The 13,640-nt window shown below is 37.7% G+C and overlaps 1 protein-coding gene across 1 annotated transcript; it reads right to left on the reverse strand.

The window, feature by feature from the left end:
- Nucleotides 1-380: 380 nt before the first annotated feature.
- On the reverse strand, nt 381-12,890 carry LOC122640346 (probable membrane metalloprotease ARASP2, chloroplastic). The gene is made up of 2 exons (XM_043833506.1): nt 11,411-12,890; nt 381-394 (listed from the first exon to the last, which is right to left on the reverse strand). Exon 1 carries the CDS (start codon nt 12,862-12,864, stop codon nt 11,425-11,427), a length of 1,440 nt encoding a protein of 479 aa, XP_043689441.1. The 5' UTR covers nt 12,865-12,890; the 3' UTR covers nt 381-394; nt 11,411-11,424.
- Between the last annotated feature and the right edge of the window lie 750 nt (nt 12,891-13,640).

Raw genomic sequence — 13,640 nt, forward strand, 5'->3', positions numbered from 1 at the left:
CTCCCCCCCTCCTTCGTTTTAGAGGAATGGGAACAGGATGTCATAAAGATCCGTTATACCTTAAGTTGAGTGATAAATTTTGCTTTTACACTTGTAGCAGAACTTGCTAACGGTCAATGAAATGAAATAATTCACTTCCCTTTTTGGTTCATAAATATCTTTCTAGATTTTTGTATTTTCTAAAATATCCTTTAAGATTCTATTTCCTTGACTGTTAGCAAGGTACTAGGAATATTCCTCCTACAAGTGTAACAACAAAATTTCTTTTGTTGAATATTGAACTAGTAGCAGGGATTTAGGAATCGGTGTCTGATATAATATCGGCCTTGGCTGGATCGACCTATATCGAATGGATTTGCCCTTGGGCTTATTTAAAAATTTTTCATCATGAAAACTTTTAGGAATTAGACAAGAGAATTAAAAAGATTAAATATTATTCTATATACACCTGAAATCCTAAATTGAGTTCCTAGCATAAGAGGATACCAAATTTCTCATTCACTGCCATTTAAAATGCATAGAGGGGTACTTGTGAAAGTGAAAAGTATGCTTGGCATTTTCAGACCATACGTGCAAATGATCAAATTCAATACGCCTACAGAGATGTTATTTAGACAATCCTTTTAAATCTGTTTAAAACTCTTTATTGTAAATTGTATATCAAATTCAATTGTGCTTCCATGATGCTTACTAACACAATATTTTTTTTTATTAATTTTTCTCTCTTCTTAAAAATAAATAAAAATATATCCATATGAGTTGGTGTAGAAAACGCCACATGTTCAGAATATCCTTTCACAAGAAATTATAACCTAACACATGGCAATATATAAATGGGTTCATTCTCATTTTGGTTCAATTTTAGCCACAAAAGAGAAGAAGCTAAAAAAAATAGAAACTTTACAAAAGTGCCACAATAGGGAATTAATTTAGTCACACATAATGACATGTTTGTTATTTTAAATCATTTCCTCTTTCTCATTTTGGGCTAAAATTTTGCAAGTGATATGATGGATCATGACCTAGTGACCAATAAGATTTCAAAATTAGAAATAAAAATAAGAAGGGAGGAGCGATGGAACCAATACTTGTTGATATGATTGAGTGGTGCCCGTTTGGCATAGATGGTCCTCATCACTTTAGGAGATCACATTTCTTGCCTATGTACTCTCAATTTAGTCACCAATCTTCAGGGTGATGCTAAACATCTAGGCCATACCCTCATTAGCTATTAATATTAAATTTAATCACTTACAGCTTAGTTAAAGGTAGTAGTAATGTGTCCTCTTAGTCCCTCCTAATGGCCTAATCCCTTCTTAATTAATCAATCTTTTCGAGAATTCAAACTACTATCTAACCAACTTTATATTCTGCTTTTTTTGATTTTTTTTGGCCCACCCTCCATAAACCCACAACTCAATACACCATGTTAGTAGGGCCCATAGCTAAGTTAAAATGAGAATGACAAAACTCTAGGGGCGTTTGTTTGACGGGATGGGAATGTTGTGCGACTGGGTCCTATAGTGTAGTAGGTTGGGGTACAGTCGCACAAGGATGAATTTTCTGTTTTTTTTTCATAAACAGCGGTGCGATTTTCAAGTGCCACATTAATAGATAAATCATTTAATGTTGTTCCCTGAGCTTTTATAAATTCACCATCCTAGATTAACCAAACAAGATTGGAGTGGGATTTTGAAGTGCCACATTAACACTTTTTCACCCCAACTCCCCCACCCCATCTAAGTGTCCATCAAACAAACGGCCTTTAGAGGGAGACTCTTGTTGTAACCAAGATCCATACAACAAGATTGTAACTTTACTTTTTTGTCTATTGTCTTATTCACAAAAGTTATTTTAGTCAGCATTTAAAAAAGATTTTCAAAATAATTTGAATGTGACTTATCATTATACGATTTTCAAAAGCTGTCATTGTCTATGTGAAATGACAAGATTACCCCTTACATTAAATAACTTTTGGGGAATAAGACAATTGACAGAAAAAAAAAAAAAAAAAGTATAAAAAAAGCTACAAATTCTTAGTTCACATACTTGGTGATAACAAGGTGCACCCAAAACCAAAATGGCCAAAAAAACACTTTGTTTGATTCAATGTATTTGAAAAATACATTCAAATATTTTTTTTTTAAAAAAAAAAGGTTTTTTTTTTTTTTTTTTTTTTTTTGGATGAGAACAAAAGAAAAATACACTAACAAGAGGAAACTACAAAAGAGTTTGAGTTCAGGGCTTTTATGGCCAGATTATATACAATTGCATAACAGAAATGATTCCCTAACTTGTTAAACTTTAAGTCCAAGTCTTGGCCTATAGAGCTGATATGCAGCAGGTCCTGAAGAAGATGCCATGGCCAAGGATTAGTAGTGGATGATGGAAGGAGATCAGGGATCTGTTGATTCGCACACCACACTTCTTTCATCTTCAGTCCTAAACTAAAAACATGATCGAGCCCTGTGCGGATACAAAAAAGCTCAGGTTCCAGCTGGTGAGTAGCTTTGATAGAACCTCCAGCAAGCACCTTAAACTTGCCATTTATCAAAAAAAGGTACGCCCATCCTGCTTTATGTTGCCTTGGGGTTTGAAATCCTGCACAGATTAGGACAGAAAAATCGAAATTAGGTAAATTAGAAAATTTAGAAAGATGAGGCACCTCCTCAAGCTGGGGAACAACATCATAGGTGTGAACAATGGGGGGGAATAATTCCAAATCAGCTATCCAACGATCAATGTTTCTCATAACCCAAGCTGGATCCGGTTTCTCATTACCATAGACCACCCTGTTTCGAACAGACCAAATAAAGTAACAAGAGATAATAAAAACCCCAAAGAACCAAGAGCAGGTTTGTTTGTCTATCTTAAACTTAACCATCATAGAGAGACAGAACTTTTCCAAAGAGGAGTAAGACAAGAACTCGGTTCTCAACCCCAGCGAACCAACAGCCCAAATTCGTTTAACCCAGTCACATGAAAGAAAAATGTGCCAGTATGACTCAACACAGTTTCCACAAAGAGCACAATAAGGGTCTATCGGATGCCACTTGTGTAAGGTTGCCTTGATTGAGAGTCCTGCATGTAGCACACGCCAGAAATATGATTTAAATTTGGGATGTAATTTTAGTTTCCAAAAAAACTTCCACCAATTGGAAAGAAGAAACTTAAAAGATGGACTTGGAGCCATCAGAGATCTAGCAGCAAGTTTAGTGGTAAATTTTTCAGATTTAGACAGAGTGCACCACCAACTATCATCAGAGGCAGACAAACCAATTCTATGAATATGTAAAGAAACGTCCCCTGGGATAATAGTATTAAGCAAACTAGAATTCCACTGAGCATTAGTAACAAATTTATCAACTTTGTCTGACAAATCAACAACATAGGGGGATGGGATAGAGCAACCAGTTATAAATGGAATCCATGGATCAATCCAAAAAAAGGTCGATTTCCCATTACCTATGTTCTTGATCACAATTTTTTTCAAAAAAGGAATAATATGTCTAATACTATTCCAGGTCCACGAACCATTCTTAGAGACTGTTTTAGGGTCAAAAAGAGAAACCTTTGGGAAGTACCGGGCTTTTAGGACTTGAGCCGACAAGGAGGATTTATTAGTAATCAGTCTCCATCCCAACTTCATCAACAAAGCTTTATTATGATGCTCAGCCTTATGAAATCCCAGCCCTCCCAGAGTTTTAGAAATACACATTTTATCCTAAGCAATAAGAGTAGATTTCTTCTGAGAGCCATACTTACCATTCCAGAAGTTTAGACAAATAGAGTCAATGGACCTGCAAACCTTAAGGGGAAACTCAAAACAGTTCATCAGATAAGCAGGGGTAGTGGCTAAAATCGATTTCATTAAAACAGAGCGCCCTGCATATGAAAGGAATTTAGATTTCCAAGATGATAACTTGTTCTGAATCCTTTGTACCACACTTGCTAGCTCCTTCACTTTGGATGTACCATGGAAGAAATTAGTTCCCAAGTAAATGGTATCCTTAGACATTTCTTTAATGCCTAAAATCGAGCATAGGGTAGCCCTATTCAAAGAAGAAACATTTTTGCTAAAATGAACACCATTCTTAGAAAAATTGATTTCTTGACCCGATAAGTCAGAAAAAAGATTCAAAATTGCCTTGACAGTGAAAAGATCCTCAGAGGTGGCTCTACAAAAAATGAAAATATCATAAGCAAAAAGCAAATGAGAAATTTTCGGAGCTGTTCTAGCCACCTTTACCCCTTTGAACAGGTTAAGATCACGATAAGCAGAAAAAAGTCTGGAGAGGACCTCCATCACCACAATAAACAATGGCTCAAAGGGCAGCCCTGACGAATGCCCCTTGAAGCATGAAAAAATTAAAGGGGCTGCCATCAATTTTAATTGAGAAAGAGGTGGAAGATATAAGAGCAAAGATTAAATGGCACCAATTCTCCCAAATCCCAAAAAGCGGAATAAAGAGATGATCAAATTCCATTCCAGCTTATCGTAAGCCTTAGACATATCAATTCTAATAGCAACATAACCCGTCTTACCTTTGGTATGTTTGAAGAAGTGAAAAATTTCCTGAGCAATAATAATATTATCAGTAATTTGCCTGCTAGGGACGAACGCAGCTTGAAAAGGAGAAATAAAAGAGTACTGATGTACTTTAACTTTGATAGCAATCAATTTAGACAAAATCTTATAGGTAACATTGCACAGGCTAATGGGTCTAAAATCTCCTAAGTAAGAAGCCGTATCTGACTTAGGGATAAGACAAATAAGGGTGTGGTTCAAGCCTTGGGGAAGGGATTTAGATTAAAAAACGTGAGTTACTAAAGAAAATTAGTCATTCTGAACCAAAGGCCAAAGTTTCTGAAAGAAGCAAGCCTGAAAGCCATCAATTCCCGGAGCTTTAAAAGAACCAATAGAAAAAACTACTTTTCGCAGATCATCCAAAGAAGGGGGAGTGCAAAAGAACAGGGGATCCTCTTCAGATAACACTAGGGGGAACAAACACTCCACAAAGCCTGCATCCAACGGGTTAGAAGTCGAAAAAATCTTTTTGAGATGAAACGCAAAAGCATTAGCCATATCCTTAGGGTCTTCAAGTTTCTGACCTTCCTCAGACCAAATAAAACTAATTTTCCTTTTCCTCAAATTGGTCTTAGAAACAGAATGATAGAAATTTGTATTCCTGTCCCCATCTCGAATATATAGATGTCTGGATTTCTGAAGCCAAAAAAACTCCTCAGCCTCAAAGATCCATTTAAGGTTTTGTTGGGTTTTAGCCATCAAATCCAGATTGGGGTTAGATTCTTCAGACTTACAAAGATAGTTGTTAACCAAATTGTGTTTAAGCACTTCAATGCGCCCGAAAACATCCATGTTCCAAGTTCTCAGTTTGTTAGAAAAAGACACCAATTTAGCAGGTAGAGAGTCCATAGGACAGTCGGACCAGGATGAGTTACAAAAGGAAAGAAAATCAGGGTGATGGATCCAAGCTTTTTGAAAGTGAAATAATTTTTTGTATGAGAGTCTAGAACCAGAAGTAGAAAGAAGGTTGAGATTATGATCAGATCCAATGGGGGATAGCTTTGAAAGAGAAGCAAGAGAGAAAGAATCAAGCCATCGAGGGGAGGCCATGGTTCTGTCTAGGCACTCTTTTATAAGACGGGGAGGTTTTTGTTTATTTGACCAAGTAAAACAAGAACCACCAGATTTGATGTCTTCAAAAAAAAAAAAAGGGTTGGTACTAATTTTAAAAGTTCAGATTTGACGAGAGTGAAAAACAACAATCTATACATAAATTATTATTGGACCAACTCGGGTTTTATTAGTAATATTTGATGTACGGATCATAAACCTATATAATATTCAACTAAATATATTAGAAATCAAAATTTAAGTTTAAGCAAAGGTAAATGCATTTTTTCTCTCTCCAATTCAATGTTGTGGGTCATCTGATGGAATAATTCATCACCCATTGATAGCAACTTTTTTTTCTTAAGGGTAAATTACACGTCACCCCCTGATTTTCAAATGAAACTCAGATCACCCCTGATTTTGGAAAAACACTCAAATCACCCCCTTTATAGTAACAATGTTAGTCCACTGTTAGTTATTGGTATGAAAGGACTATTTTACCTTTGTACTAAAACATTAGAATTAAATTTACAATACTATCCTTCCTTCATCTTCAACATTTGTCATATTGAGGTCTAAACCAGGGGGTGATCTGAGTTACATTGAAAACCAGGGGGAGACTATAATTTACCCTTTTCTTAATGTGTACATGATTCCAATATTAGTGGGAAACTTAATCCATCTCCATTAATATAATATAAATAATGCTATGTTTGTTATTTTGAATCACTTCCTCTACTAGTTTTGTGGTAAAATTTTGCAAGTGACATGTTAGGTCATAATTTGTTAGAGATGTGACCACATTGCCTCATCCTTATCCCCAAAGACCAGATCAAAGAGTGAGGGGCGCTTCTACGATTGACAAAGGTGCCATTGTGCTCTCCGACAACGGTCACCTATAACTTCTACATATACAAGGAAAATGATTTCGATTTGCAATTCACACCCTTACAAAATTTGGATCATTGGCAGACAATGAGAGCAGTTTCAGTGTCCAAAGACCACTTCCGATTTCTTAGAATTTTCAATTTTCTGAATCCTCAAAAATGAGAGCAAGAATCTCCCCAGGAATATCAGCTTTTGACTACCAAAGACTCATATCACTCTGCTTCTGGATTATCTCTCTTTCTTCAGCATTGGGGATTTCATTGGAGTGGGTTTCTTCAGAACCCAGCAGTGATTATGCCTGGAGCTCCAAACCTGATTGATCTGTGAAGTACTTATTGGCATCAGCCATGGTTGTCAATTGGATTCTCTAATGACAAGTACAGAGCTCTCTGGATAGGTCTGAATTGAAATGGTATTTTCCACAACCCAAATGATATCAGATTTCAGAGTCATATATGCTAATGGGGATGGAAGATGAAACCCAGAAATTTTCTATCTTCTTCCACAACAAATAATCCAATTCCTGCTTTGCTGAGTTGGGATAAAGACCTGCAAGCATTCTTCAATTATGAAGTTCTTGGTGTGTTAATGCTGGTGAATTCACATGAACAGGAGAAGAACCAGTTTTTTTTTTTTAAAGTTATTTGGCACTATTGAATCTGGGGAATTGGACCAAAGTTAAGGTCTTTCATTAAAAATTGACAAAACTGATATTTCCCATATAAAAAAGCTATTGCAACAAAAAATTATCTATTTAATTGTTTAATTATAGGATACTTTCCCCCCTTAACTAATATCACTTTAGTTTGCCTTGATAACACTAAACACTGCAATTCAAAATAACACATAAATAATCATCTTCACCATTGAGTTCTTCCACTGGCAATCTGGCATCGACAACTTCAAGTCTTGTTCCCCATTTCAGTCTTTTCTTATCTTTTATTAAAGTCATGAGTTTTAATTCCTTCCAACTACTTAAATGCATTTTCTATATGTTCTTCCCTATGTCCTTTAGAACCTTCAGAGTTCAGCCTATATTATACCATACTGCGTTTGGTAGAAAGTAAAGGAAAGTGAAATTACTTTAGAAAATAAAAAAGAAAATTTTGTACTTAAACTTATCTAAAACTCTCATCATATTTGATAAATAGGGGAGAGAGACAGAGTACCTCCCTTGGAGGATTAGAGAGCCTTTTCCCTTGGTATATTTTGGGAGAGAGAGAACTTTTTCTCACATATGTTTCAGATGTAAAATTTAAAGGGAAGGGTTTGCTGCCCAGTTGCGTGGCTCCAGCAACAGCACAAGGCCAATGAGGGGATGCACAATGGCATCTAACAGGAGGGGCGGTCATTTCGTAATGTAAACTCGACCTCAAACTAGGAAAACCAGAGGGAGATCTGTTGTAGCAGAATCAATACAATAAAAGGAACAAAAAAATTAAATAACAGGAACTCTTTTTTTATTACTATTTTCTATTTACATATGAAGGGGAACATAAAGGATAAGGAAAAGAAGAAGAAAGGGATATAGGGGGGATAGGATCAGCTCTCTCAGCCAATCATCCTCTCACCCACGGTCTCTCACCATTGTCGCGTCTCACAGCTTCAACCGTAACTCTTTTTTCTTCAATCTCTGTCCCTTTTCTACTCAGCCACATACTAATTTATAATAAAACCTAAGACAACTTCTAAGAATAAAATCTCCTTTAAAATAGAAACTTGAGTCTAACTAGGATTTAATTAGGATTACAACTCAAATAGAAAACTAAATAAGTGTCTAATAATAAAAAAAATACCTAAAATCAACTCCTCTAAGCCAGCAGTCCATATGAGCCCCAAATTACAGTTTGCGTGAATAGTAACTATTTTTCAGGGGGTCTTCTTCATGCTTCGATCTACATCATTTCGCCTCCCCTTGTGTGTGGGTGCAAGTAATGCGACCAGGCAACATTCTTATTCCAAAATTTATTTTACTTCTCAAATCAAACAATTTGAATGCATTAACCAAATTTAATATTGTTTGGAGTGCTTGCGTAAAGAGTACAAAAGGTTAGAGAGGAGAGTGGATGACAATGCAAGGCCCACTTGATCAAAATGTTTTTTTTTTTGTTAGAAACGTGATTAGAATGTTAGAGATCAATGTGGGAAATGATCCCCACTCTGTTGGCAGGGGGTCTTTTTCCCTTATAAAAATTTCCACTATTGTAATGATTTGAATAGATAAGTTAAGTGCAACAGAGATGAGGATGTTGAGATAGATATATTGCAAAACTAAGAAGGATAAAATAAGAAATGACCATATTAGAGCTGATTTGGGAGTAGCCCTGATTCAAGATAAACTACGAGAATGTCATTTGAGATGGCATGACCATGTTCAACGAAGGCTTTGAAATGTTCCAATTCGGCGGAGTGACTTGATTCAGATTGAATGTACTAAAAGAGATAGGGGCAAACCTAAAATGACCCTAGGAGAAATAAGAAAGACATGCATAGTTTAGATCTTGTTTCAAGTATGATCTCTAATAGCGCAGAATTGAAAGACGAGGATCCATGTAGCCGACCCCATTTAGTTGAGATAAGACTATTGTTGTTATTATTGTAATGATTTGATTTCACTTCTTCCCTTTTTACCCATTGCAACTAGATAGAGCCTAAATAAAATTATACCTTGAGCATCTGCATCTGACTGTTCCCATGGATTTAGAGCACAACATTGGATTGGATATCCGCTGATTCCGAAACCAACAGTGATACCGATATGTACCGGCCATATCAAGTTGGATTGGATGATTTTGCCCCCTAGATTATGATACCCCTTTTTTTACTACTTTGCCCCCCCCCCCCCCCAAAAAAAAAAAAAAAACCATGGTAACACCGATCTGGTATCGGTGTGGCCGATCATTCCTAAAACCAGGCTGTTCCCACCAGGCTATCAAACTCAACAAATCAAAGTCAAGATCTATTCATTAAGCCGTGTAGGGTGAAAAGTGTTGGATTACAAAGTTTCAACAGCCATGGAGTGGAATTGGTCCAAATAATTACACACGACAGTAACCAGGCCTTCCGGGCTAAAGAATATGTGACATGGTTGGAGACTCTAGAAATACAGAGGAATTGACACGATAAAAACTGAGACACCAGATACAGGATGTCCGAGGTCACTGGCTGAACACTGGTTGGTGGAGAGGTAAGATACAATACAAGCTCTTTCCAAGTCGATTCAATGATGATGTGATCACACTTTCAGAAATGCATTCGAGCATACCACCGGGTAAAGCCAAGGCCTCACCCAACAAAATAGAGTCAAACGAGGCCAGCTCAGACTTTAATAGAATTAGGGAGCCTCTGTGGTCACGAATGATCACTCCCAAGCCCCCTCTGCCCGCTGCCAGAGCAGAGAGATGCATCACAATTGAGCTTGAAGTGGGAAGAAGGTGGAGGCTTCCACTGATGATTGTCGCTGCAGGGATTGACAACCGGGGAAGAAGCTGGGGACTGTTGGGCTTACAGAAATTCAGCATGGGCTTGAAGCTTGAAAGGCGAAGCGAATGACATCTACAGGAGTCCATTTATGCTGACCGAATAGAATTTTTTTTTTGCCAAAAGTGATTGATTCAAGCCTACTAAGTAACTCAAGATGGTTACATTACTACTGAGGGCCTATGTTGCTGAGTGATAGGTTAAGGGTTCCAAACTAGAGAATGGGCATTTGAGTTACTGGTCCTGTTTAAAGCAGGCTCATCTGTGGGCAACACCGAACATTTTTACCGCTAAATAGAGGTGGATAATGCAACCAATGACTTCTCTTGATTTTTCCTGAATCCTGACATACAATTTCTGCATTCTGCTACCTCTAGAAGCTTGAATCAGTTATCACTAGAAGAAAACCCAGTGATAATTCAGTTGATGGAATGGATTATAGATAAAAAAAATTGATGCTACTCATTGTGCTTTCCATCTCTAAATCAAGGCAGAATGTAGTCCACATCCTTGCTCATCATGGCAGCTAACTGTGCTCATCATATATGAATAGCCAAGGTTAATAAAAGAAAACCACTTAAATACAGTTTAAAGCACAGAAACAGCAAATCCATGAGAAGCATGCATAAGATTTCTTTTCCCCACTAAATAACAGAGCAAACTTGGTCTTAAATTTTGGTAATTCCTGGGGATGAATGAAAACAATACCATTAGATAAATGTTGATCATATTAAGGAGTATGAGCAACAGTATGAAACACAATGTTTACATCCATTAAAATGCTCCAAGACTAGAGGTCACTGAAGCAAACAAAATTAGCACTGACCATCCTTGATAACCTTATCCGAAGAGTTCAAGTATTTGACTGGTTCTTCAGCGAGCAATAATGAATTGATGGTTAACTAATGAAGTCATCCATAACAACAAAAAACATAACAAAATCTGAAGCATACAAAATCATATGATGTTTTAATACTAAATGAGATGGCTTTCTTACTTTTTTCAAGCTCTCTGGATGAGTACAGCCAAAACATATATCAGGGACAGTATTCTTCCAAATTCCAGCATGTAACTCTCAAGCTCGCTCAATTGGCAATGATTGTAATGGAGTGTGATTCTTACATTATCGGCATAAATTATCTTACAGGGGAAATTAGACCTTGGGAGTACATGAACTATGCTAGTATCACCAGTATCTTGAAAAATAAGATTTACAAGGGCAGAGTATGCACCTTATATGAAAGAAGTGGACTCTGAGAGTCATACCCTACCCATTGCAGAGCATCTCAGAAGAATCAATAAAGAAACTACCCAATTTCTACTGTCCAGTCTCTGGAACACCACCAGCTGATCAGATCAAGAACCATATGAGCTCCACCTGAAGTCCTTTATGACAATTTTCACATATTCTTACAAAATCACAACAAGGCTTTAATGAAATCAAGATTAAGTGTATCCCGGACAATGAGGAATAACCCAAGAAGAAGAACAGCCATAATCCCTGAAGACATAATTCCTTGTTCTAATTCTTGAGGAAGCTTTCTGCCACCTCTAGCTGCCTCTATGAGGATCAAAGCCAAGGAACCCCCATCTAAAGCAGGCAAGGGAAGAAGGTTTATGATAGCAAGATTAAGGTTGAGCAAAGCAGCAAATTGATAAAGCCCATCAATGTTCGACCTTGCAACTTCTGCTCCAACAGCTATTATAGCTACAGGCCCCGAAACCTTTCCAGCTGACTGCGAAAAATTGAGAAAAGTCTGTTTTATGCTGTCGACAACATTGGATGAGAGACCCAAAAATTCCCTTCCAGAGAGGTTGAAAGCTTCCGAGAGATTCTTCGGCCTAACCTTGAAAATTTTAAGATTAGGAGATAACTGAACTCCTATCCTCCCAGTCCCATCAGAGTTTTCATCAGGAGTAACACCAATTTCCAAATCCTGCTGTCCTCTCTCAACTTTGAGAGACACATTCCTTCTGGGACTTTTCTTAACGATATCAACAACCTGAGAAACAGAAGTAACTGATCTAGGCAATTCAATCCCATTAACAGAAAGAATAACATCACCGGGGAGCAATCCGTCTCGGGCAGCAGCTGAATAGGCTCGAACCTCCGGCACAATCACCCCAGGCAAGAACTCTTGAACAGGCAACCCAATCGATGAGACTTGGAAAAATACGATGGCATAAGCAAAGATTACATTGGCAATTACTCCAGCCGAAATTACAAGAACCCTATCGAAGATGGGTCTGTTCTTGAGCAAATTTTTGTCGTCGACGGGTATATCACTATCAGGATCATTATCCGGAAAACCCACAAACCCACCAAGAGGAAATGCTCTAATGGAGTATTCTACATTCTTTGAATTAAATTTAGCAAGTACTGGACCAAACCCAATTGCGAATTTACTTACATGGATTCCTTGCAGATAAGCGGCGAGGAAGTGTCCACTCTCATGAACGATGATGATGGCTGCTAACACTGCTGCCGCCTCTAGAACAGATTGAGCGCTTTCTAAACTTTCTAATTGGAATCCAGGGAACGCCCATACCCGAAAAGAGTTCCTTTTCTCACATGGGTATCTTGTGTTCTCACGAGAAAACTGATGAAATGGAGAAGAAAACGAACACAAGGAAGAAGAAGAAGAACTGAGCGAATTTGTCAACTGGGTTTTAGGTTTGAAAGGGAACTTGGAGATAGGTGACTTCAAATTCAAGAGAGAGTAGGCTGATGAAGTTGGAGGAGAGATTGAGAGGTTTATAATCATTGTTTTTAGAGATTTTGGAGCTTTTTCAGAGGGAAGAAGTGTAGGAAAGCTAAAAAGCTTACGAAAGATGTGAAAGAAAACAGATAGGATCATAGAAAAAGGGTATACGAAGTAATCTGAGTTAAGCAGTCACATAGAAAGATGTTTGGATAATACATTGCTCTGTGGAGGGGAAGAAAGCACTGTATGGACTAAATTTGCTTCGTGTCCACTGTCCCTATCGTCTATTTGTTCGGAGTGAAATGTAATACCAAAGGCTCAACCTTCCTCTTTCCCCTTCTCTTGTTACCCAAAAAAAGAAAAACTTTCCCCCCTCTTTTTTTACTTTCTTTTGTTGTAAAAATTAGAAAGGAGAGGAGCTGGAACAGAATTATGAATTGATTTCTCCATCTACTTATCTCAATGTGCCTTATCCATTCTCTCTTACATCAGGAGTTTTTTTCTTACCAAAAAAAGAATTCAGAGTTTTTTCCGGAATCAGATCCGGATCGGTCTTGTCGGCTTGAATCGGTCTGGATTCACTCTGAAATCGGTATATTTCAGGTATCTAGGTTTTTTCGGAACATAATCGGCCCGAGATGGATTGGAAGGAATCGGAACAGTCTTGTCGGATTTTTAAAACCCTGTCTCACACTGTGTGTCTTATCATGGGCTAACTAGCCCAGCCCAGGTCAAGATTTAGCAAAACTGGAACCAATGCCTAAGCCCATTCACAAACCTATCTTGGAAGTAGGACGGTTCAGCCTGATCCAGCCCAAGCATGGCTAGAATTCAGCCTACCTGGCCCATGGTGCTGCAAGCGTGGAATGGGCTAGACAACCCCTTGGCAATTCTTGATGGTCCATGTTCTATTGAGCTCAGTCCACATA

Source organism: Telopea speciosissima, chromosome 9 (assembly GCF_018873765.1).
Source record: "Telopea speciosissima isolate NSW1024214 ecotype Mountain lineage chromosome 9, Tspe_v1, whole genome shotgun sequence".
Classification (NCBI taxonomy): Eukaryota; Viridiplantae; Streptophyta; class Magnoliopsida; order Proteales; family Proteaceae; genus Telopea; species Telopea speciosissima.

What these genes read in the sequence shown, in the direction of transcription:
- LOC122640346 (XM_043833506.1), bottom strand. Translation starts at nt 12,864, where the DNA reads ATGATCCTATCTGTTTTCTTTCACATCTTTCGTAAGCTTTTTAGCTTT.